The sequence below is a fragment of the Bubalus kerabau genome, chromosome 4 (assembly GCF_029407905.1).
Source record: "Bubalus kerabau isolate K-KA32 ecotype Philippines breed swamp buffalo chromosome 4, PCC_UOA_SB_1v2, whole genome shotgun sequence".
Taxonomy (NCBI): domain Eukaryota; kingdom Metazoa; phylum Chordata; class Mammalia; order Artiodactyla; family Bovidae; genus Bubalus; species Bubalus kerabau.
The window spans coordinates 18,159,122-18,183,924 of NC_073627.1; the positions used below are offsets into that span (position 1 = coordinate 18,159,122).

Consider the following 24,803-nt stretch of genomic DNA (forward strand, 5'->3'; position numbering starts at 1 on the left):
GAGCAAATCATTGAGATACCAGTTTCAGAGAATGTTTCTGTAAAGGAGAATAGAGAAATAGCCTGTTTGAGGGGGATGTTTCTTAAGATAACGCTATTGCAGTATATTTGTCAGTGGGAAAACTGAGGACAAGGGAGAGGCGTGTAATTGGTGCAGTGATTACTATTTGGACAGTAGATTTTCAGTGCTTGACTTGTTTTGTTATAGTATGCATTTGGACTGCATGTCTTTGCTGTGATCTTTTTAAAAGGCAAGTATTATTAGTGAAAATTACCTATCGGGCTGTAATGTTTCTCTCCTCTCTTCCTCAGACTGTCTGCATTACCAGAAAAGAATTTGATGGGTTTCTCATATTAACATTTAAGTCAACTTTTTATTAATAGTTGTATAAATCTAAATTATTTTCTGAAAGGCTAAAGAATTGATATTGGAAAAGCAAAGAAAACAGTATATTACTGTTAAGTATAAGAAAGTAGTTTCGGCCATGCCCTCGATGCTTTTAACAAAAACAAACAAAACCTACCAACACTGCCTCATGGAGAAATAGTGTTCTTTCTCTGAAGTTATAGGATGGCCTCCTGGACTCTTGTATCTGTGAAGTAGCAAGGCTTCTTGTTGCTACTGACAGTAGTTTTCTTCCTGTTCATGCCTAAAAACTGGTGTACTTTTGAAGGTACATATATGTATTTAAAATAAGGGGGAAACATACAATGCATACTAAAGACCCTTTGGTTCCAGTGCCAGTGTCTAAAACAGAATCTTCCTGATATATGCAGAAATAAGCTACATGGGAAATAAAACAAAGAAGTAATTTTTGTTTGGGAAATAAACCATCTGCTGATTTTAGCAGTTATGCTGGAGTTCTGCCCTAGTTGGAGACAAAGGCCATTCTCTCTGTCTTAGTTACTCACTGTGTCTCCAGTGGATCCTTGATTAGTGATACTGAGCAAGTATATTGCCCTCTCTCATTTTGAGGTGATGGATTTGCCAAGCAAATTAATTCAGCAGTTTTGGGTCCTGTCTGTGTTCCAGGACACCTGGGTCTCCTTGATGAGCAAAAGTCATTGCCCTTATGGAGCTTACTTTCTAGTGGTAGTGTTCAGAAATCACCCAGTGCTTCGAACAATAGCCTCTAAACTTGTATGGGATTATAAAGCACATACAAAATTTTGGAAGGCTGAGATAAAAGAAGTAGAAGCTCTAATATTTTATTTACCAACTGTCCTCAAGCCAAAAGAATTTTTTTTAATACTTTGAACTGATATCCTGTGATTAACAGATAATGGGGAATAGAGCCTTACTTTGATAGTGGGCTTCCACCATAACCATTGCACTGGATTTGTAATGGGAAATCCTTCATAGAGAAGTAATGCTGTTACAATGTTAAGAGAACACAGAATTTCTTTTATGTATCCAAGTATTTTATCTCTTCATTCAGTTCTTACATGTTATCTATATTCTTGATATTTTGGTCATGTGAAATGAGATCTTTTCTGTTAGTGTTCTTTTATAAATGATGTTGATTTTTAGGTATTTATCTTGAAATTGAACACTTTTCTGAACTCTTCCTACTAGTGTTTTTTGGTTGATCTTAGTTTTCTAGGTTGGCTTTCTGTCATCACACAATATGACACCTTGTTATATACTTCTTACTCCTTTTCCTTGTCTGGATTCACTTTTAGAACCATGTTAAGAAATAATTGGTTGTAGTGAGACATTTCTGGTTTGAATGGCAATACTTTTAGAAAGTCACTATGAATTTTGATGTAGGACAGCTGAAAATGAATTGGGACACTTACAGCATTGTTTGCTGTGCTCTGGAAATGTTTAAAGATTTTAAACGAAGGATTAATTTCTTTAAAATTTGTTAGAACTCAAGGTGAAACTGAGATTGGCATCTATTCTGTAGACGATTATCCATCTCTCAGATGCTTTCAGATTTACTCATACAGATTTTTATTAAGCGTTCTTTTTATATCCTTCTAGCTGTAGTTAATATCCACTTCTCAGTCTTCATTATATTTGCCTTCTCTTGATCAGTCTTGTCAGCAATTTTTCTATTTTATTGGTCATTTCAAAGATTAGTTCTTTGCTGTTAACTCCTTCTTCCTGCGGTCTTGGTTTTTCTCACCCCCTCTGCCTTTATTCAAATGCTTGGTTAATTTATTTTCTGTTCTTTGTTACATAAGAACAAAAGCATTTAACTTTTTGAGTTTTCTTCTGAGTGTAGTTTTGGATAGCATTCCACAGCCTTTGATGTGTGAAGGAAGTGTTTTTTCTGCTATTTGTAAGTTGCCTTTGAGTTTTTTAGTTTTTTTCCCAGGAGTTAAGAATTGAGTTTTTAGATTCTAAATTGTTAGTTTTTCTTTTTAAGCGTTTATTATTAACTATTAATTTTTATAGCATTTTGGTCAAAATGTTTCTATAGTTTCTGCTTATGTTTGTGGTCTGTTGTGTTGATTTTTTAAAAAACTGTCTAGTACAGTTTAATAAATTTATATCCTCTTTGTGACTGTGACTCCTGTCTCCAGTAGTTTTTTGTCTTTCATTTTACTTTTCTTAATACTAATGTTTAGTTGTATGAATTTTTCTCATTTAGTTGTATGCATTTTTCACATTAAATTTAAATTTAATGTTTTGTTTTCTATATGATTTTTGAAATAACATAAAAGTATACTTATTTAGGATGGTTTTGATTATAACATTTCAACATGTGTTGAATATCTTCATATGCTCCTTTTTTTATGGCTGTACTGGGTCTTAGTTGCAGCATGTGGGGTCTAGTTCCCTGACCAAGGATCAAACCTGGGCCCCCTGCATTGGGAGCTCAGGGTCTCTACCAGCGGACCAGGAGGGAATTTCTTTGTGTGAGTTTTGAATTTGAATTTGTGGTTCTTCAGTGATTTGAACAACAGTTTGTTCTTAGATCATCATTTTTGTCCCTCAAAACTCTTTCTTGTGTCTTTTGGTAGGCAGAAGAGAACAATTGTTTATTGTGTTTTGTTTTGGCCAGTCTTAGTTTCTTTGCTTTTTATTGGTAACTGATTTTACTCTTATGCTGTCCAATATGATATCCACTGTCCACATGTAACTATTTAAAATTAGAATTAAAAAATTCAGTACGTCACCCACACCAGCCCCATTTCAAGTATTGAGTAGTCATTTGACTAATACAGAATATTTTTACCAATGCAGCGCTGCACCAGACTGTGCTTCAGAGTGTTTTTTATGTACCCCTGTTTCCTTCTGTTATTATAGAAGAAATGTGGTGACACTTTGGTTTTTTTATTCTCTTAAGTTTGTAGTTGCCTCTTCTAAGTATACCAATTATCAATATGTTACTGTTCCCTTTTCTTTTTTTCTAGCTCTTACTACCTGCTCTACAGCATTGTTGTGATCATTAAATTAGATTCCTGAAATGACTGGCATATTTTGAACACAAATAATAAGTATTCAGATGTTAGCTAGCTGTTAATTTTTCTCTCACTGTCTTCAGCCCTTTGGTTCTCCCATAGTGCAAAGGAATGGCAGTTAAGTTTATATTTATTGTGTCATCTTGTTGTCCTTTTACTCTCTTACTTTATAATAGAGGCTGTGTTATCTTAAACTTTTTTTTTTTTTTTTTTTTTGGAGATACCAAAAGTTTCATTAATTGCTTTATTGAACTTGAAGTATTTCATTAATTGCTTTATTGAACTTGAAGTATTTTCAGTTTTCCAGAAGTATTCTTTTTCCGAATTTCTCAGATTTGCTTTCTTTTCCTTTGTTCTCCAATGTTCTACTTGTAGTCCCCATGCAAAGGGTTTTGTTTTTGGTTGTTTTTTTCTCTTTAGTCATTAAAAAAATAATTTTATCTATCTAGACTTTGTATTTATCATTAGGAAAAACTTAGCAACTGACTGAATTTGTTTCCTGTCCCAGTTCTGGAGGCTAGAAGTCTGACATTGAAATCAGTGTCAACCCTTGCCTGGCCTCTGAAAGCTCCAGGGAAGAATCCTTTCTTGCCACTTTCTGCAGGCAGCCTTAGCATCCTTTGGCTTGAAGCATCATAGTTCCCATCTCTGCTTCCATCTTCACATGATCACCTTCCCAGTGTGTCTGTGTTCTCATGTAGCCTTATAAGGATGCCTGTCATTGGATTTAAGGCCTCGTTGCTCAACGGCAAAGAAATCTTCCTGCAATGAAGGAGACGTGGATTCGATCCCTAGGTTGGGAAGATCCTCTGGAAAAGGAAATGGCAACCCACTCCAGTATTTTTGCCTGGGAAATCCTGTGGACAGAGGATCCTGGTGGGCTACAGTCCTTGGGGTCACAAAGAGTGGGGCATGACTTAGTGACTAAACAGCAACAAATCCGGTAGTACTTCATATTAAACTAATTGCATATGCAAATCAGTTTACAATTAACGGTCACATTCTGTGGTTCTGAGCAGACATGAATTTGGAGGTAGGGTCTGGGAATGTGTCGCTATTCTTAGTACACTGGCCATTGGTCCTTGTCTTTGCTGCTCATAAGATAGTTGAATCCTTTTCTCATTCTAAATCTAGAAGACAGACTGATTGGTGCTGTTCCCAATTTGATTCTTGGATTTCAGCAGTTTTCAAACTTAATATACCTTTGTTCTGAAATATTAATATTTGAACTTTCTTTTATTCCCCCTGCACTCTTCTGTATTACTAAATTTATTATATGAAGAACTTAAGTTCTCTTTGTATAGAAAAAATTACAGGTTTACCTGCCTTCTTCCCTGTTTATTTTAATGCTGTGATGTATAAAGACCGATGTAACAAGCATTGATGTATGCACCATACTAAATGCTAATATTTTAAATTTTTTTACTTCGTGTGTGTGTTTTTTAATATTAAAAGAAAGTTATAGATAACCAGTGGATCTCCTTTATCTTCTTCCTTGCCACTAGAAAGAGGTAACCAAAGAGCACAAAATGCAGTAATGCTGTCATGTTGCACATACTCTGCAAGTTGGTTTTGGTTTTTTGGTGTGTGTTTTTGTTTGCGAGGGGGGTGTGTGTTAAATCAGTATTGTGTTTTCAAGATCTCCATGTTGATGTACATAATTTTAGTTCAGCTTTTGTAAAATAGTCCACATTTCCTTAAAAGGCACTGCTTGTGGGGGTGTGTATATTTGTATCCTGTTTCTTGACTTCAGGGTTCTAAATTTAACTCATATCTTTGACTTACTGTGTTCATATCTTCTATATCCTTTGGTCTACCTTCTGTTGGTTTGTTTGAAATCTGTTCGCTATGTGTATTGTGCAAGTTAAAGTGCAATTTGATTGCCATTATAGCCTGAGCTAACCCTAACACCTCTATCATGTCACATAGTTGTCATTTCTTTCTTGTGGTGAGAATAATTAAGATCTAGTCTCTTAGCACATTTGTTGCTAATAATACAGTGGCATCATCTATAATTCATTGTACTATGCATTAGATCTCCAGGACTTATCAACTAGTAGTCAGTTTATACCCTTAAACCACCTCTCTCGTTTCCCCAACCTCATTTCTATTTTTTTTTTTTTTTAATTCATATGTGTTCATATAGTTCTAGGATGGCTGGTTTGGTACATCCTAGTTAATGATTGTTATTTCTTCTTCATCTTAATCATTATGTTGTTTCCCTTTTGATCTCTCTTCATGCTTTAACTTTAAATGGGTTTCTTTGATAAGTACACTTGCTAGATACATCCTTTTCCATCTCTTTGTTTTCAGTTTTTGTGTCAGTAATTTATTTATCTGTAATTTGTTTTTATTATTTTAGTTATCTTTTCAGTCCCTCCCAAATTAGTCATTAAGTTCATACTTAATTACTTATTTACATTTACCAACACTTCTGCCATTCTTGTTTACTGTTGCTTCTTACATCCCATTCCATTCTTGATGAATACATGTGGTAGCCTTCCAATAGTGGTATGAGCTGTGAAGTCTTTATATATTAAAAACATACAGAATTAACATTTGTGTGTGAAATCTGTATATACGTATGTGTGTATTTGTGAATACAAAGTTATATTTTGCCTTTATTCTTGAATGATGACTTAACTACATGTAAACTTTTGTATTCAGCACTTTGAAGATAATTTCATTGCCTTCCAATACTTTTGAAAATTCTGGTATCAGTTTTAATTGTTTCTTTATAGATTATCTGTATCTTCTCTCTGGTAACTAAAATCTTTACACCAATCCCTTACTTTTGGGGGGGTGTGTGTGTGTTTTGTTTCTATGTTTTGCAATATCAAGGGACATATTTAGATGTATGAATTGGTTTTTAGCCACTAGGTCTTGGTTTTTGCACCCTTATTCTGAGAGTTCTTATTTGGCTTGAGTTTTGAAATTTTTCTAATCATTATTTCTTCCAATTTTTCCTTTTCTGTTCTCTCTTTTTAAATATAAATGTCTGTGTATTGTTGTTGATCTTCATTCTCTGTTCCATATTGCTTCATTTCTTTTTATACTTTGCATTTCATATCTGTCTTCCTATGCTTTATTTCATGTCATCTTCTCTTACTGTTCCTCCTCTTCATGAGGAGGAACACTAGCTTTTTTACCAGTTGGATTTTTTATTTCAGTGTGTACTTTTTTCCTTAGAATCAGTTACTTTTAGAAACATCCTCTTAAGTACTTTTAGAAACCTTTTTTATCCTGTACTTGTCTCATGACTTGTATTCCTCTCATTATCACTATGAAAAATTTTAATATACTTATTAAAAGTTGTTTTCTAATTTTTCTATTTCTAGTTCACTGAAGACCGCTTCTTCCTATTTCTGTAGTGACTTCCTTATAACGGTCTGTGTTCTTGTATGATTTACAGTATCTTTCATAGCTCGTCTGGGGCCATGGCCAGGGAGGCATGTTTTCTGTAGGAGTCTTGTGATCCCTGGACTGTGAAAGTGTCCTTAAACCACAGTTTTTCCATTAGCTTCTGAAGAGACTTCCAGAATTCAGGTGATTTTGGACCTCTTACATGAACGTAGGTTGGGACTGGGCTTTCACTTTCTTGCAGTTGGCTTTTTCCACCAAAATACGGAGTAGATTTTAAACTTCCTTGCCACTTCTCTGGCTATTATCCCAAGACCAGCCTTGGCGTTGAATTCTTTTCTGTTTCTTGCATCTCGGAATTTCTTTCTCCTGATCAAGCCTTTGGCAGTGTGATAAAGTCTGTGGAATTTTATCAGAATAATTTTTTTTTAATGCACAAAATAAAAGACATTAGCTTATAGAGGAAACCAAGTATGTTGAAACAGTTGTTAAATTTTGTGGTATATAAATTTCTTCAGTTCAGTTCAGTAGCTCAGTCGTGTCTGACTCTTTGTGACCCCTGGACTGTAGCATGCCAGGCTTCCCTGTCTGTCACCAACTCCCGGAGCCTACTCAAACTCATGTCCATTTCATCAGTGATGCCATCCAACCATCTCATCTTCTGTCATCCACTTCTCCTCCTGCCTTCAATCTTTACCAGCATTAGGATCTTTTCCAATGAGTCGGTTCTTCACATTATTGGAGTTTGAGCTTCAGCATCAGTCCTTCCAGCAAACATTCAGGGCTGATTTCCTTTAGGATTGACTGGCTGGATCTCTTAAATAACAAGAGTTAGCAGCAGGTGCAGTAACTGTCTTGACTTCAGAGTAGTGATGAGCTCATAGGTGGTTTGAGGTATCTGCCACCACTGTAATGTGATGGGTAAATCAATTCAGAGAGCACCTCATGCCATGTCTTCCACTCCGAGATTCGTAAAAGACATGAAAGACTTAAAGAGTATCTTATTTGTTTCCCAAACTTCCTTGATAACAGTAACCTTGGTAAAGTAATCCTGATTAAGCATGTGCATGAATTACAATGATTCCAAGAGAATCATTTCAGAACATCTGCTTTCTGTTCTGTAATCTCTTTGTAGGTGATATTTGGATACTTGGCAATACTGAAATTGAAAATGAAGCCTTTACCGACCAACATTTTCCATTTCCTAACATCTCATTGTAAAATCATGAGTAGGTGAAGTAGGTGTTTTTTTTTTAAGTATGCTGAAATAAATATAAAATATGGTGACTTTATTCGCAACATTGATTTACTGATGCCATTTTGTTTTCAAGCAGTCTACATAAGGTTGTAGGAAAATAAACTAATAAAAGGTTAGATGACTGTATATTTTCTTTCAATATTTGATACACTTGCATTTACTGTTTTAATTGCTGTGCACATACACTTGATTTTTATGTTACATATACTTCTTAATACCAGTGTACTTGGCATTTTAGATGTCACATAAAAAGTGGTCCTTTCTTAAGGCACAGCCTTGTTTCTTATTCCCGTTTCCAGCTGATTCAGTGGCCAGTGCCCTCATGTGTATCATGAACTCTTAATTGTAGTCTCTTCCTCAGTGAGCCCACCAGAAATGCTCTGCTGTCCAGAGTCTTTCTGCTTAGCTTTTTAGCCTCCTACCCATCACAGCTTCAGAATTTTCCAAATGCCTTAGGAATGGGAGCACCTGACATGTCATTTGTAGTTTCCTGTCCTTTCTTTTCACTGGGAATTTGGCTTTTGAAGTCTCTAAAGTTGTCCCTTCAGCCCTACAAAATCATCAGAACCTCTGCTCATTTCTCTGTACCCAGAAGTGACCCTCCATCAGGGCACCAGATTCTAAGCATCATTCGGAAATCACCCATTGTCCCCAAAAAGAAGCAACTCAACACTTCAATGGTTCTTCCCCCTCTGGAATCTTGGCCTCTCAGTATTGTCATTGTTTTAACATTTCTCTCATATCTTAAAGTTATATTTGCTTTTTTTTCTTTTTAAATCTGGCTGTTCTAGTTCTCAGTAAGAGTGTTGGTTTGCTGTAAGCTATCCATCATACCCCCTTTCCTTGCAATTTATTTGTTGAGAAAACTGGGTTATTCCAGTTATTTATCCTATGACTTACAATTTTCTGATTGTATACCTGTGGTATAACTTTCTCGCCTCTTGACATATCTTAACAATGTTTTTTTGGATGTTGGACATTTAATTTTACATGATTGAAGCATAGAGATTATATTATCTTCCTTTAAAGAGGCTTTGTTTTGTTGGCAGCTAAGTTATTTGAGATTCTGTTTTTCCTTTATTAGAAGGGTATAGAGTAACCCGGGTCTTCTGGGGTCTTTTCTGAATGCTCCATGCCACTTGACAGGTCACAGTTGGGAAGTCTCTCTGCCACTGTGAGCTCTGGGAACTGTTCAGTCCATAGCTTCTTGCTGGATCTTCGCCTGACCTGATGAAGTTTAACTCCACGTGGGATTCTTAGTATTCCACGAACACCTGAGGGAATCTCATGATGATTTCTGGAGCTCTTTTTCTGTATGGCTTCCTCTTCTGAAGAATTCTGCCTCATAGTTATCCGTCACCTGAGCCTCTGCACTGCAGTCTCTGGGAGTTTGTTTCCTCAACTCAGTGGAACCATCATGCTCTGCTTGGAACCCCTCACCTGCTGAGCAGTCTGTGTTGTGTCTCCAGGCAGAAAGCCAGGACAGTCACAGACTACCTCATTTGTTCTGTCTTAAGCTGTGTGTTGTCTGGTTTCCTAGTTTATGGCTAAAAGATAAGCATGATCATTCTTAATCCATCATGGCCAGAAGAAATTCTATGGGGTCGTTGTTTTCTTTTCCAAAATTTCATTATGATGTTATCCAAACATAGTATCATTGTGTGAATTTTGCGGTGAGCAGCTGTATCTCGTAGATTCTACTGTTAGCATTGACCACATTTTACCATTATATCCATCCCTCTGTATATTCCTTAATCTCTTACTTTTAGTGCATTAAAGTCTGCATATAGAAACTTAAATCTAGGTTTTGTTTTGGTAAGGACACTTAAATGAGAAGACATGTAATATCTTGTCTCTCTCGTGTTTTTAGTCAGTAATGGCCATTGCCTGGACCCACTTGTTGCATCAGGAGTTGAAGTTATATTCTATTCATACCATTTACTCTTTGTTTATTAGCTAGACTATGTATTTAAAGAGAAAAATGCCCTTTTCTACTATTGGTTTACTGTTAAGTACAGTCTGTGGGGTGGAGGGGGAAGCATGATTTGTGTTGATATCCTTTTATCTACCAATTTTCAAGTAATAAGTTGATTTTCTGCCATCTTCCAAGGACAGTCAATAAAGTCTTTGTGGAGGGGTTAGTGTGTGTGATTATGAAGTCATCTATTTAAACATATTTGAGTTATTCAAGCCATTGAAATTATTTTCTATGTTCTAGTTAACATTTTGTTTCTTGGAAACCTCTTCACTCTTGCTCTTGAGTCCTTTCGCCTTGACTGATGTAGTCTTGAGGCATTTCTTTTTTCTCACTATTAATATTTAATGGGTGCCTCTGCTTTGAATTTTACTAAGAATGATCATCGTAACTTGAGCCACCTGGTTCTCAATGATCTTCACCCACTTGCCCACCCTAGGAAACATTTGACCTTGTGGTCACTTCTGGTTGTCAGAGGTGGGAGGGAGGGTATCACTTGCACTGTGAGTAGAGGCCAGGGAAGCTGCTCCTTACTTCCGTGCATAGGACAGCTCCTCACAATAAAAAATTATCAGGCTCTAAGTGTCAGTAGTGCTTTTGTGAGAAACTCTGACATAGCTAGCACTTGTGTAGTATTTTATCAGCTTGCAAAATTATATTTCTCACAGTCACATGAAATTGGCAATATGAATCCTTTATTAACAGATGAATAAATTTGAGGGGTCACACAGTAACATGAAAGCTAGGATTTAATATCAATGATCTTTAAGGTTGATGTCCTTGTTTTCCCTTCTTCAATTATAAATGAAAATAGTGTGTTTTGTATGACTATACAAGTAACAGAGTTGATACCAGACACTATTCTAAGTGATTTTTATTTTCACAACAGCCTTGTCACATAAGCAGCTGTTATTATGAATGAAGCCATTAAGTAACTTGTCTAAGTTTATACAGCTCAGTAGCAGAGTTAGGCGGAGAAGGCAATGGCACCCCACTCAGTACTCTTGCCTGGAAAATCCCATGGACAGAGGAGCCTGGTGGGCTGCAGTCCATTGGGTCGCTAAGAGTTGGACACAACTGAGCAACTTCACTTGCACTTTTCACTTTCATGCATTGGAGAAGGCAATGGCAACCCACTCCAGGGTTCTTGCCTGGAAAATCCCAGGGATGGAGGAGCCTGTTGGGCTGCCGTCTGTGGGGTCGCACAGGGTCGGACACGACTGATGTGACTTAGCAGCAGCAGCAGAGTTAGGGCTCAAACAGCCTGGCCCCATTGCTCACACTTTTAACTACTGGATGTTGCCCCTTGGTTTTTCTTTTACAGTTTAAACATAATAATTTAATAAATAATTTAAAACATAATTTAATAATGTAATTTAATAAACATAATGTAAATCTTTTTAATACCTTTGGGATTTATTTTGATGTGAAGTAGAAATCCAGCTTCTTCCCCCACCCCACCTTTTGCTATCCCTGTGTAATATTTTTAACATGTGGTCAGCAAATCACTCCCTTCTGCCTTTGCTTATCAGAAATTTTCTGGGAACTTTCCCCCTTAGCATTTATTCTTCTGGTTTGTAGTTGGTTTAAATTCCATTTGCGTCTTCTCCCTTCTGTATCAAAAGCCTATTGAATTTTATTATAGGTTATTTTGTAGCATATTACAAATTAATAACTTTAAGCTTTGTGCCTAAAATGTCAGTTAAACTTATTCCAGAATGTGTTTTTTTGGTCACAGTCAAGAATAGAGACTCTTTTCTCACTTGTATGTTTCTAAATAAAAGTTGTTTTTTAAGAGGATGACATTTGAGAAAAAGACCTGAAGTGAGGGAGTAAGCTTGGAGCTAATAGAAGGGCCAAGTGTAAAGGTCTGTGATCCGGAAATTTGCCTGCCATTTTGGGGAAGTAGCAGGGAAGTCAGAGGAACTGGTGGCATGAGCTAGGAGAAAAGCAGGAAAGGGAAATGGAGTCAGAAAAGGGACAGAAGTAACAGATGGCGTAGGGCTTTGTGTGTACCATTGCAAGAACTTTGACATTTATTCCTTGTGAGAAGGTTTTGAGCAGAGAACTGCATCATGGTTTGATTAAGGTTGTGAAACAAGATTACACAATAGTTGAAGGGAGGGGCAAGCAGGAACACCAATTAGGAGACTGTTTAAGAAACCCAAATAAGAACTGCAGTTGAGGGTGGTATAAAGTAGTCAGATCTTGGGATACTTTAGAAGGCAGAGGTGACAAGATTTCATGACTGATTTTTGGGGTATGAAGAAGGAATGAAGTTTAGGATGAGTCCATGGATTTTAAGACTGAGCTACTGAAAGTAGAGAAGAATTAGGAGCATGGTTTTGAAGGCACTTAACTTTGGTTGCCTCTTAAAACATCTAAGTAGAAATGTTGAATGGCCAGCATGAAATTGTGTTAATTGATACACTAATGTCAAATAGTTTTGATATCCAGGAGTAAATCACACTTGCTCATAGTAGGTTGTTTTTCTTTTTTTGTGGGTTTTTTTTTTTAATAAATAAAATTTGTGTGTATAATTTGACATCTTGTTTTCTCTGTGTGTGTGTGTGTGTGTGTGTGTTTAAAGTTGCCCCCCCAAAAAAAAATAAATAAAAAATAAAGTTGCCCAAACTATCCTTCAAAAAATTCACCAGATTTTCTCTTAATAAATTATACTAGCAGACTTCCCTGTTGATCCAGTGGTTAAGTGGTTTATCACTTAGCTAGTGCTTTTTTTAAGTTCTTATATGTTTGCATCTTTCCCTTTTTCTCTTCATTAGGCCAGTCTTACTGTTTATGTAATTAGTTGCTCTATCCTGTCTACCCCTTTCTTGAGGTGGGTTTGGGAAGAGCAAGGGGGAACTCCAAAAGAGCAGTTCTTGAATTTGGTGTTTCTGTCATGTATTTTTTCTTTTGGTAATTTCAGCTTTTACTTTAATTTTATTCTTAGTTTGGTTTTTCTTGTCATATTCTTTTTACTTTACATCCAGTCTCTTAATGACTTAAGGGATACACTCTAGCCATAAAAAAATGGAATGTTGTTCATTGCCCACTTGGAGAGCTAGTTCATGTAATGGTTTACTTCATGAGGAGAAAATATACCTCCCTTTTAAGATTTCTTGTTTTGACTTTTATATATTTTTCTAATCTAGTCAGTATTTAAAGTTTTGGTGCAGTTTTTGGATTCTAATTACTTAAATTCTCCCGTTCATCTACTGGTGGGTCTCTGGTTTTTGTCTCTGGTAATGCAGGTCCCTCTTTCTCTACCTCAAAATGTTATCTCCCCCAGAAATCCAGCCCTGGTTTAAATAGGTTGCAAGAGGTATTTTTTTCCAAAACAGTACCAGTTAATGTTGTCTACCAAAAGTGCATATTTAGTTGGTGTAATTTCCTTTCAGAGACAACAGTTGTTGCTTACTAGAATTCTTTTACTTTAGTGTAAGTTGTCCAGTCTGACCTTCACAGGGCCTTATTTGAATACCACCCATCTATGTTGCTGCAAGGAGGAGGCAGTTGAGGAAGGTTGATAAAGACCGAATTGTTCTCATATTTATCTTTCTTCTGTGCACGTCCGTGAAGGCAAACAGCTTTCAAGAGATGTGTGTGCTGAAACTAGATGCAATTCTCGCAGTCGTTACAGAGTTGCAATGCTACCCTTTTGTCTTTATTCTGATACTTCCTTGCTCCTGGCATCCCGTGTCATAGGGTCATTCCACAGGCAAGTCATTTCTTCTAGGACTGTATGCTGCCTGGGTGACTTTGCATGGTCATGATTTGGCAAATGCCAAATCCTAACACTAGAACCTAGGGATCCTGCATTCTGCATGACCTAAAGTTCAAAGCATACAATTATAAAAATCCTATCATTTAAAAACAAAACAGAATTACATCATTTGAAAACTTAGATTATTTTTCACTGTGGACTTAACTAGGGAGGTTATTTCTTATGGTGCCCACATGTATACAAAAGAAGTTTAATGAAAATGATTTGTATCCCCTTGGAATTAATCTAATTAACACAAAGACTATGGGTATGAACACTCACCATACCAAATTCATTTTCATTACTTAAATATGAGCTTTATAACAGTAGATTTCAGGCTAGGTTAAAGAGCAGCTAATGAGTGTAGTCCAGGGAAACTTGCCATGTTGTTTCAGGCCTCCTGGAATTCTTTTTTTGGAGATACGAAAAGAACAGGAAAGGTGTGGTTGGTTATTCATTAGTAAGGCTCTTTGGTGGATGAAGTTGCTGAAGAGGGCAAGTCATGTTCTACCTAGAAATCTGAAGCAGATCACTGTAGCAGACGGTGGAAAAGCATCATGGTGGTAGAAACATACAGGTATTGTAAAGTGTTCTCAGTAAGCACTTAAATGGGCTTCACATAATTACATCTCTTCATTGGAGAAGAAGTGGATTTATTACTTAATTACTTTGAAGGTTAGTGTGTGGGAGAAATGGAAATCTTTTAACAAACTGATCAAACATTTTGTTAACTGTGTCATATATGCATCTAGAGAGAGGGAATTTTGAATCTTTGGGATACTGAATGGGGAGCTGAGTTTTTTTCAGACCCTGAATTGAGTGTTATCTGGCTTTTCCCAGGTTCACCGGAATAGCACAGCGCGTTCTGGCTGTGATGTGAACCCTTCCTGCGCGCTGTGCGGCTCAGGCAGTGCCAGCACCATGCCTCCAGAAATCCACTATGAAGCCCCTCTGTTGGAACGCCTATCCCAGTTGGACTCCTGTGTTCACCCGGTTCTAGCATTTCCAGATGGTAAGAAAGGCTCCATGAAGTCTAATGAGTGAGACTTAAAGGGTTCAAAGTGAAAGACAGTTGGCCAAGATTCTGGTACAGTCCAGGTACCGTCCAGGTATTACTGTCAGCAGAATATTCTCTCAGGATTTTGCCCATCATGCACAACAGATCCCCTCGACCAGAATGTGCCACTAAAACATTACAGCTTGCTAAGAGATTTCGCCCTAAGGTTTCAGGTGGTGAGGGTGAGACAGTTGCCTGTGTTATGATGTGAAACAGCATGGGCAGCACTGTTCGGGGAGAATGTCTTCATACGGGGGGTGTACATGCAATGGTTACGTGACTGCTTTCTCAGGTGTATGCGAGCATAGATCCTCAGAGTTCACATGTGCTGGGTTTTTTTTTGTTGTTTTTTTTTTAAAGTTGATCTACCTGATAAGCCTCTATGTCTGCTGATTTTCTCTTCCACCTCCCTTTTCATAATTGCTTTTCTCCCACCTCACAAAAGAAAGTCACTTCTTTTATCCATATTGAGTCTTGCTGTGGGTCTTGCTCACCCCCCAGAGTATAAAAACCTTGGGCAGTAGGGACACCAAAGGAACCATCTCAAGAGTTCATGGCTCCTGAAGAAGAATCCTGTGGGAGTTAAGTAAAAGGAAATTTGAATAAATAATGAAGATGGAGGTACAGTATTTTTTGTGTGTATAACGTCTGGCAAGATCCTCTACCTTTTCTGTTACTTTAGAATAACTACTTACGTTTAGAATTAATAACTTACATGTGAAACTAACATATTGCACATCAACTATACAGTATTTAAATTTTAAAAATAATTGATAACTGAAAGTAGATTTTACTGGGACTGAAGTCTGATTGAAGAAATAGATTTTAACATGCCAGGGTGTTGGTATAAAATACTTTTAATGTATATTTTAGTTTCTTTTTTTATATATAAAAAGGGTCATTTTCTTCTTTATATATAATTTGTTTATATGTTTTGGCTGCACTGGTTCTTTGTTGCTGCGTGCATGGGCTTTTCCCTAGTTGCCGTGAGCAGGTGTTTACTCTTCGTTGTGGTATACGGGCTTCTTGTTGCAGTGACTTCTCTTGTTGCGGAGCACAGGCTCTAGAGCAGTTTGGGCTTCAGTGGTTGTGTCGTGTGGGCTTCAGTAGTTAGGCTCCTGGGCTCTAGAGCACAGGCTCAATAGTTGCGGCACATGGGGGTCTTCTGTGCTCTGTGGCATGTGGAATCTTCACAGACTAGGGATTGAACCTGTGTGTCCTGCAGATTCTTTACACTGAGCCACCAGGGAAGCCTATAATTGTCCTGAGTTTATAATTTTTCTAAAAATTACATTTTGGAATTCCCTTGCAGTCCAGTGGTTGGGACTCTGCTCTTTCACTGCCAAGGGCCTAGGTTCAGTCCCTGGTTAGGGAACTGAGATCCCACAAGCCTCTCGGTGTGGCCAGAAAAAAAATCTAAATAAAGAAAAATTACATTTCAAATGATGAGGAGTTCATGAGCAAAAATGTTGAAAACTACTCTATAGACTACAGAAGCCAGTGTTTTCATAATTTGGATTGGTTTCATTGGTTTGCAAATAGTCTCCCCATCTGGCCCCAACCTCCAGAATACTTAGTTCTCTGAGGGTAAGGGACTATGTTTCTCTCCTTACTCTGTCCTTCATAGCACCTTACAGATAGTCTGTACACGTTTTTGAAAGGAGGGTAACAAAAATTGGGGTCTTTGGAATGAGAATTATGTTGGATGTAAAATTTACTTAGTGCTATGTGAAGAAAATCAGGTTTTTAGCATGAATGATATATTATCTTTTTCTTAAAGGGACACATAATTTGGGCTTTATGGATCATACTGTCTAGGTTTAGTCTGTGTTGGAACTAGGCAGCTCTGCCTTTGTAGCACAAAACCAGTATGTAGACTATGTATAAGGAGGTGGGTGTGACTTTAAATAAAACTTTATTTATAAAAGCAGTCATTGCTAATAAACTATCCTAGAAAATCCCCTCATCTAATTGACAGTTGATCAAACATTAGATGGCCATAATCCCCTCAGATTCCTTATCTGTTCTTCAAATGATTGGATTCTTTCTTGGTCATCTAAATCTGTTAGCTTCCCCAAGCCTTATTATTAAAATTCCCTCCAACTGTAAGAAACGGCATGGTGTAATAGTCTTGCTGCCATGTGACTTCTCGTAAGAGTGGAGATATTTAGAATACTTGAAACATATGAACAGTAAACTAGGCAAGGGTTTAGATCAGGAGTGATGGAGCAGTAAATACACTTTAGAATATAATGACTGGAAAACACGAAACATGTTCCTCTATGCTTCAGATTCCAGAGTCATTGACTTTTACCCTCTCCTGCCATTTGGATTATGGCTCGTGTAACTTAAGATAATATTTGTATAGCATTTATAGTTTATATGCACTTCTCTTATTTCTTGTCTCATTTGGTTTTCTCAGTAATCTTGTAAAGTTACTTCAGTTTTACATATCAAGAAATAGGCTTAGAGAGGTTGTGGTTTATCTCAGGCTACATAGCTGATGTAGCAGTCTCCAAAATTTAAACCCAAGTAATCTGATTCCTGTCCTTCTTTTCACTATAATTCATGCTTCTCCCCAGCCAGGTTATTAAGAGAAGTCAGATTTCTGCCCATTTCCAGGCTGCAGCTTCAGGCAGAGACACCAAGACGACTCCAGAACATGTGTTGAGTTATTCTCTTAAGATTACAGTGTTGAATTGCATGGTCTCGTATTTGAATAAAGAAGCCTGAAGTCTATATAGTTATATTAAGATTCTGATAAGGTCTTTTGCCTGTTGAATCAGTATCAACTGATAAATATGTTGATCATTGCTTTGCCAACAGTATTACCTTGTAGAGTTGTGAATTCTCTCCCATCACCTAAATATGCCCAAGACATCTGCCTGCCATCTCCTGTTCCATCATTCTGTAGTCCCTGTGGTCTTTTCCTGTCTCTTGTCTTCTCTCCCCACCTCCACCCTTTGCCCATTCTTGCCTTTCCCCACTCTCTCCCTTGTGTCAGCCACACACACAAACACACACACATATCCTAATTATGACATTGGAGTTTGGACAAGAGAGATGGTCATTAAATTCTCTTTATGAGACAGTAAAGAATAGTATATATATTTTTTACTTTCTCAAGTTGAGCATTAACATATCTGCCTATGAATACAGTAGACTTTGTGTGACTCAACCCAGGGACCTAATTATTGTGTCTAATATTGTGACTATTGGGATTTTTTACTTGATTCAGACAACTGCCACACTCAGAATACAGAATGCCACATTTGTAAACTGGAAGATTGCCAGGGCCATGAAGATATGAATAGTGTCTCCTGAAATATTGAGATTCCCCAGATCTTTTTGTGTATAATAGTAAGTGATAGTGAAGACTAGCAACCAGCATACTGTGTGGGTCAAAGCTGACCTCCGGGCCACCCTGTTCTTCTCTAGAATACATTTAAAGATGGCAGGACGTCCAACTTTTCATTTTCTGTAGTTTTACTGATGTTTCGCTAGCCAGTCTGTGTACTTGTTGGGATGGGAACCAATTGTAGCTCTTAATCCTAGAGTTCATCTCCCATCTTACCACACCTTAGCCACTCCCATTCATTTTAGGAACTGCTCCCTGGCTGGAAGGTGGAGACATTAGGGTGTGATAGTTAGTCCTACCCTGGTGGCTCAGAGGTAAAGTGTCTGCCTGCCATGTTGGAGACCTGGGTTAGATCCCTGGGTCGGGAACATCCCCTGGAGAAGGAAATGGCAACCCACTCCAGTACTCTTGACTAGAAAATCTTGTGGACGGAGGAGCCTGGTGGGCTACAGTCCATGGGGTCGCAAAGAGTCGGACATGACTGAGCGACTTCACTCACTCAACCCTTTAGTATTCCAGAAACAGGAGCTTGTTTCCTTATTACCTCATGTAATCAAGCCAGCTAAAGCTTAGCTTGAAATAGAGGATGTATAATGGCAACCCACTCCAGTACTGTTGCCTGGAAAATCCCATGGACGGAGGAGCCTGGTAGGCTGCAGTCATGGGATCACAAAGAGTCGGACACAACTGAGCGACTTGACTTTCCCTTTTCACTTTCATGCATTGGAGAAGGAAATGGCAACCCACTCCAGTGTTCTTGCCTGGAGAATCCCAGGGATGGCGGAGCCTGGTGGGCTGCCGTCTATGGGGGTCGCGCAGAGTCGGACACAACTGAAATGACTTAGCAGCAGCAGCAACCTTGGGGAAAAACATGTTGACTTAGGTTTGTGCTTAATAAGAGCACCACCTGCTGGCCTTGAAGAGCTCTGCTCTTTTGAGAGAGCTTGCCAAGACAACTAGCTGTATCCATGAGGCTATTGCAGCTTACCAGCAGGAGGAGGAAGTGAGCGTGACCGAACACCATGAGAAAGTGTGCTTGAGAAAATGGTGGATCATGGGATGTCAGACTCTGGCGGGCTTGAAGCTAAAGTCTTCTTTTTGTTTGAGGAAATGGCAAACTAAGGTAATGTCTCTTGTCATTGACCTGGTTAAGGATCTGTACCCTCCTGCCTGGTTAATACCACTTTAATGGCCATTGCCTATGCAGGTGTGAACTCTTTCTTTGCTTACTTTCAGGTCCTCTATGTCTATTTTCAGAATTGTAGCTCTGTGTGGATCCCAGGTGTTATTACTCAGAGCATGAACTCAGACTAGCAGTTCCTAAGAGATCATTTTTGTTCACTGATTTTGGGGGATTTAACTGAGTCTCTCTTCACTTTTATATGAAAGCTGCTAAAACACAGCAAACTTCTAGCAATGTATAGTAGCCTGAGTCCCGTAAACAGTTATCCCTAACAGCTTATTCAGTGGGTTTTATAGGGGAAGTTGCTCTTGATTCTGCTTAATACCCAACTCCAGAGCACAAGGTATGGTTTACACTTGTGCCAATTTTTACTTCTGAGCATTTAAAATGGGGGTGGGGTAAGGGTTAGGAGTGGAGTTTTAGTTGAAAAGTCATTAATTTAACGTGTTAGAGTTGAGAGGCACAGTAGTCATCTAGTCTAGCAATAACATACATGTTTTTTCTCTCTTGTGCTTAGTGAGATTGATTTATAATTAGATTAATTAATTATTTGAGACAGGTCTAAGGTCTTGGGGTACAACAGCGAGTACTGCCAGGAGCCTGTGCCTGCAGCAGACAGAAGAGGTGAGAGAGTTAGAGCATGTGTGCTGGGGTATCTCCAGCCCTGATCAGATCTTGCTGCCTCATTTTACAGATGAAGATGCTGAAGCCCAGCCAAGTGATTTGTTCTTGTTCTCTTCTCCTCCTCAGTGATGAACCAGGCCCTGTCAGGGTCCAGGACTGCTTATTTGCACTATAAAACAGTGGGAGGAGTAAAATCACTATGCTTTTGTGGTCCCATTAAACAGCCTATGCAGACTTCCCTCATGGTCCAGTGGTTAAGACCGCACGCTCCCAATGCAGGGGGCATGGGTTCGATCCCTGGTTGGAGAAGATCCCACATGCCATGTGGTACAGCCCCCAAAAAGACCAAATAAATAAGAAAAACCAGCCTTTGCCAAGTGGGAGTAACTCTCTTGCTGACACAGGGGATGTCCTGGGATATAGAAGAGGTGTTCCCCCACTTCTTGAGCCTTCTTTATACCTTTGAACTCAGCCCAGCTTTCAGAATTTCTGTTGACCGTGCTTTATTTCCAGTACACCCTTTTCCCCAACCACTCTGAGCAAAGAATTTTTAATTGATTAAAATTCCCCTAAATTTAATTCAATTTGATTAATACTTCTAAACTCAATTCTTACGTGGGAGATTTTTTAAAAAAAAAAAAAAAAAAAATTTTTTTTTTTTTTTTTTTTTTTAAAAACATTTGACCTTTGGCGTGTGGGATAATCAAGCCATTTTATTGAGGAGTTTGGGTGGGCTCTAAGGGCTAGGAGTACAGTGAGCTCTGATATCCTTGGCCTGGCTGAAAGCTGATTGATCATTTATTTTAAGGGTTATGATAGGTGAATTTGTTTTTAAGTGTGTAAAAGAAAGAATGATTATGGAAAAAAATTCACAAGAGCACTGTTCCCAGAGATGTGTCTTATTCTTTGAAGAGTCGTGAAATACATAGTCTGTGCTATAGGAAAGAGTTAAGTTTTGCTACACTGCAGAACTCTTTTGAAAAATATTGTATACTCTCCACTTCCTTGGGAATAATTTGAGAATTATCAGATTCCACCTCAGAATTAAACTGCTCCATTCTCTGGGTTTTCCTGGTGTCTCAGATGGTAAAGAATTTGCCTGCAGTGCAAGAGATCCAGGTTTGATCCCTGGGTTGGGAAGGTCCCATGGAGAGTGCCATGGACAGAGGAGCCTGGCGGGCTGTAGTCTATGGGATCACAAAGAGTTGCACACGACTGAGCAGCTAACACACTTAAGCATTAATTCTTTGGGCCAAAGAATAATTTCATGGTGTAGTGGCTAAGAGTATGAGTTTTAGGATTTTACAGACTTGAGTTTGAATGTTGCTTGTTCCTTTCTAATCCCTAAAGGAGGAAATGGCAACCCAGTCCGGTATTCTTGCCTAGAAAATGCCATGAGCTGAGAGGAGCCTGACAGGCTGAAGTCAGTGGGGTCTCAAAGAGTCAGACACAGCTGAGCTTGCACAGTGTTAGTTACTAAACTGTGTAACCTTGACAAGTTAACTCACCTTTCAAAATCTGTTTTCTATCATTAAAAGGAGCATAGTAATACATCATGGAATTGTTGTGAAGGTGAAGTAATACACAGCACCAGCCACAATATAATGGGTTTTTTTAATGTTCACTCACCCCCACCTTCTTTGCTCCCCGCCCCACTCCTAGTTCAGATTGAGCACATCCTCTACTCTCCCTGGGAGCCAGAACCCCATTAATGTTTGAAGTGAAGTGAAGTCGCTCAGTCATGTCCGACTCTTTGTGACCCCATGGACTGTAGCCTACCACGCTCCTCCATCCATGGGATTTTCCAGGCAAGAGTACTGAAGTGCATTGCCATTTCCTTCTCCAGAGCATCTTCCCGACCCAGGGAAGGAACTCAGGTCTCTGGTGTTTTAGGCAGACGCTTTACCATCTGAGCCAGCAGGGAAGTCCTCCAAGTACATTAAATATAATAAATACTAAGTAATTCTGGAAAAAGAAGGCATGCCAGAGGTTGTAGTGATTTTTGAAAGATGGAAGGCAAGATAACTATAGAGAAAAAAACTAAAAAAAAGGAGCCCAGAGCCTGTGCTTTTGAGTAAACTCTTGTCAGGTAGCAGCCAGTAGGGGGATGGTTCTTTGCCCACACTGAAAAAGGACAGAAAACCAGGAATGGGACCTCGGCATTTGGGTTATAGATCTGGACTTGTTCTGAAATATAGCTAGGTTAGATTTTAACCCTTTTCCATAATGCAGTGATGTTTCATTCTATGCTGCAATACTGAGTATGGACTCAGGGACTGGGACTTTTGAGTATATCTCAGGTGGTTAATGATTGATTCCCAGGAGGAACTGAGAGCTAAAGTGAGATGTGCTGATCTTCAGATGTAAAAGGAGAAGTTTTTCAGAACCTTGAAGAAAGACCCACCTGTATCCCTGGTGGTGAAGTTTCAGAATGAGACTAGAAAAGGAAAATGTAAAGTTCAGATTGCCACTAGAGGTTCTAGACAGAGTAATAGGGCGAGATGTAGAAATAAAGGCAGACAGGTTGGAAAGAAAGTAAAGCAGCATTTTGTAAATGATGTACTTGTGTAGTAGAAAGTTCTAAGGATTCCACAACAGCTAACAAAACTTAATAATAGATTTAAGAAGATCACAGGATACAGGCCACTATATTAAAAATTACTATATTCCTACATACTAGTAGTAAGCAATTACAAACAACTTTCAAAAAGTGATAATGATGACATTATCATTTGTAAGTCATCAAAAATATGAAGTACTCAAAGAATCAATTTAACAAAATGTGTGTAAGAACTGTACAATGAAAACCACCCAACGCTGTTGAGAGGAAATAAAAGAAAATGGAGAGAAATACCATGTTCGCAGATTGAAAGATTTGGTATTGGAGTTTGCCCCAAATTGGCTGAGTCGATATAATACCACAGCAAGCTTTTTTTTTCCCCACCAAAAGTTTAAAAGAAGCAGAGCACCTACAAATGATTGAGTCAAATTCCATCATATTGGTGACACTGTAGTAGTAGCTTTAAGGATCTGAGAGAAAACTGGTTTTAATCTTGAAATGCTCTTTCTAAAGAAATGACTCAAACTCAAGTCCACATTCTTAGGAAAATAAAAAAAGGAAACTAACAAAATGGAAAGATGCAAGAAAGAGTAGTGAACTCCCCCCAAAAGGTAGAAGTTATAGTTAAGTCTAAAAGATTTAATTTGTAATATTTCAATATTAGCTCATCCACTTAAAAACCTAGATAATCCCCAGATAGGGAAGGGGTGGAGCTCTGGAGGAAGGAGGGCGAAATGATCTAGTTCTTACTAGGGAAAGATGCAGTGCCCAATCCAGTGCCTGATAAAGTAGCAAACAATAAATAGTTGTTGAAGGAATATATGTCCTGATTTACTTTATGTTGAAAGAAGGAAATACCTTGAAATGTTTCTGTTTCTAGAAGAATAAGAACAAGATGTTTATCAGTCTTTCAAACCAATAGAGTTTAACAGGTTTAGCGGAACACAAGAACAAAGAAAAGACCATCATAGATCTTGGTTTTGTTTGGAACTTGAAAATAAAAGGCAGCAGTGACCTCCCTGTGAGTAGAAGAGTGACCTTCAGTGATGTTCCAGTAAACAGATCTTCCCCATGACAGTGCTTGTTCCTCGCAGTCATCCCCACCGCTGGGCACATAAGAGAAGGGTGTGAGGTGGGTCTCGCTCCCTGGAGAGCCAGAGCCCGGGGGTCTGGACTCATGGTGGCGTTTTGTGTTTCTTGCAGATGTTCCCACAGGCCTGCACTTCCAGAGCATGCTGAAATCTCAATGGCAGAACAAGCCTTTTGACAAAATCAAACCTCCAAAAAAGTTCTCACTTAAGCACAGAGCACCCATGCCAGGCAGTCTGCCAGATCCAACTCGTAAAGACAGGCACAAGTTGGTCAACTCCTTCCTAACAACAGCCAGTAAGTTTCAGGGGTCCATAGAGTCCTCCAATTACTTTTCTATTCCTCTGATGTTCTCAGGTTACTGGTATGGCCATGGCAGTGTGATGGGGTTGGGAGAGACAGTTGACAGATGCAAGTTCAGCCCACAATCTTCTTTTTCTGCTCATTTTGGATGCTCTGGGATGGACTGTGAAAGCTGTTCCAGACGTCAGGTGTTCTGGGGCTCAGTGAACAGCCAAGTGGGGCATAGCATTGGGTGCATCTGTGGGCCGGCTGTCTTTTGTAGTCTGGTGTCACATTTTTCTCCAGTTGAGAGCCCGGTGGGCTCCCTGGCCTGTCCTGCTGCCCTGGGTGTCTGTCATGGACCTAGAGAGAACTCGAGCTTGGAACTCAAATAAGAAAAGGTTGAGAGAAGATATTTCACAGCTCTTTTTTTGTTCCCCTCTTCAGAGCTGTCCCATCACCAAGCCCGGCCTGACAGGACCCACAGGCAGCACTTAGACGATGTGGGGGCTGTGCCTATGGTGGAACGAGTGACAGCGCCAAAAGCAGAGCGCTTGCTCAGTCCGCCGCCACCCGTGCACGACCCAAACCACAGCAAAATGAGATTGCGAGACCATTCATCTGAGAGAAGCGAAGGTAGGGCCAGGCCCGGCACCTCCGCCTGCACTTGCACCTGCGCAGGGCTTTCTGGGGCCGCGGGGCTTCCTGTAACTGCCCCTAGCTGTGTCCTTCGCTTGCTAGGAAGGTAGAGTAGAGGGGTCCGACCGCTTCTAAGTGTAGGTCACTCTTAACTGCTGTAGCAGCCTCTGCCACTCCCTGTCTCCCATCAGCCAGTTTGCTTCATCTTTTTATCCTTTAGGCTTAGAAAGCATTTTTGC

General features: G+C 38.9%; 1 protein-coding gene across 5 annotated transcripts in view; it reads left to right on the forward strand.

Annotated features, from left to right (window-relative positions):
- Positions 1 to 24,803, forward strand: part of KANSL1 (KAT8 regulatory NSL complex subunit 1) — a 172,411-nt gene that overhangs the window by 139,770 nt on the left and 7,838 nt on the right. For 4 of the 5 annotated variants that reach the window (XM_055575604.1, XM_055575606.1, XM_055575605.1 and 1 more), the window contains 3 exons: positions 14,613 to 14,784; positions 23,758 to 23,940; positions 24,373 to 24,561. In XM_055575604.1, coding sequence (XP_055431579.1) covers positions 14,613 to 14,784; positions 23,758 to 23,940; positions 24,373 to 24,561 — 544 coding nt within the window. The remainder of the gene's footprint in view (positions 1 to 14,612; positions 14,785 to 23,757; positions 23,941 to 24,372; positions 24,562 to 24,803) is intronic. The other variant, XM_055575609.1, reaches the window with a different exon arrangement.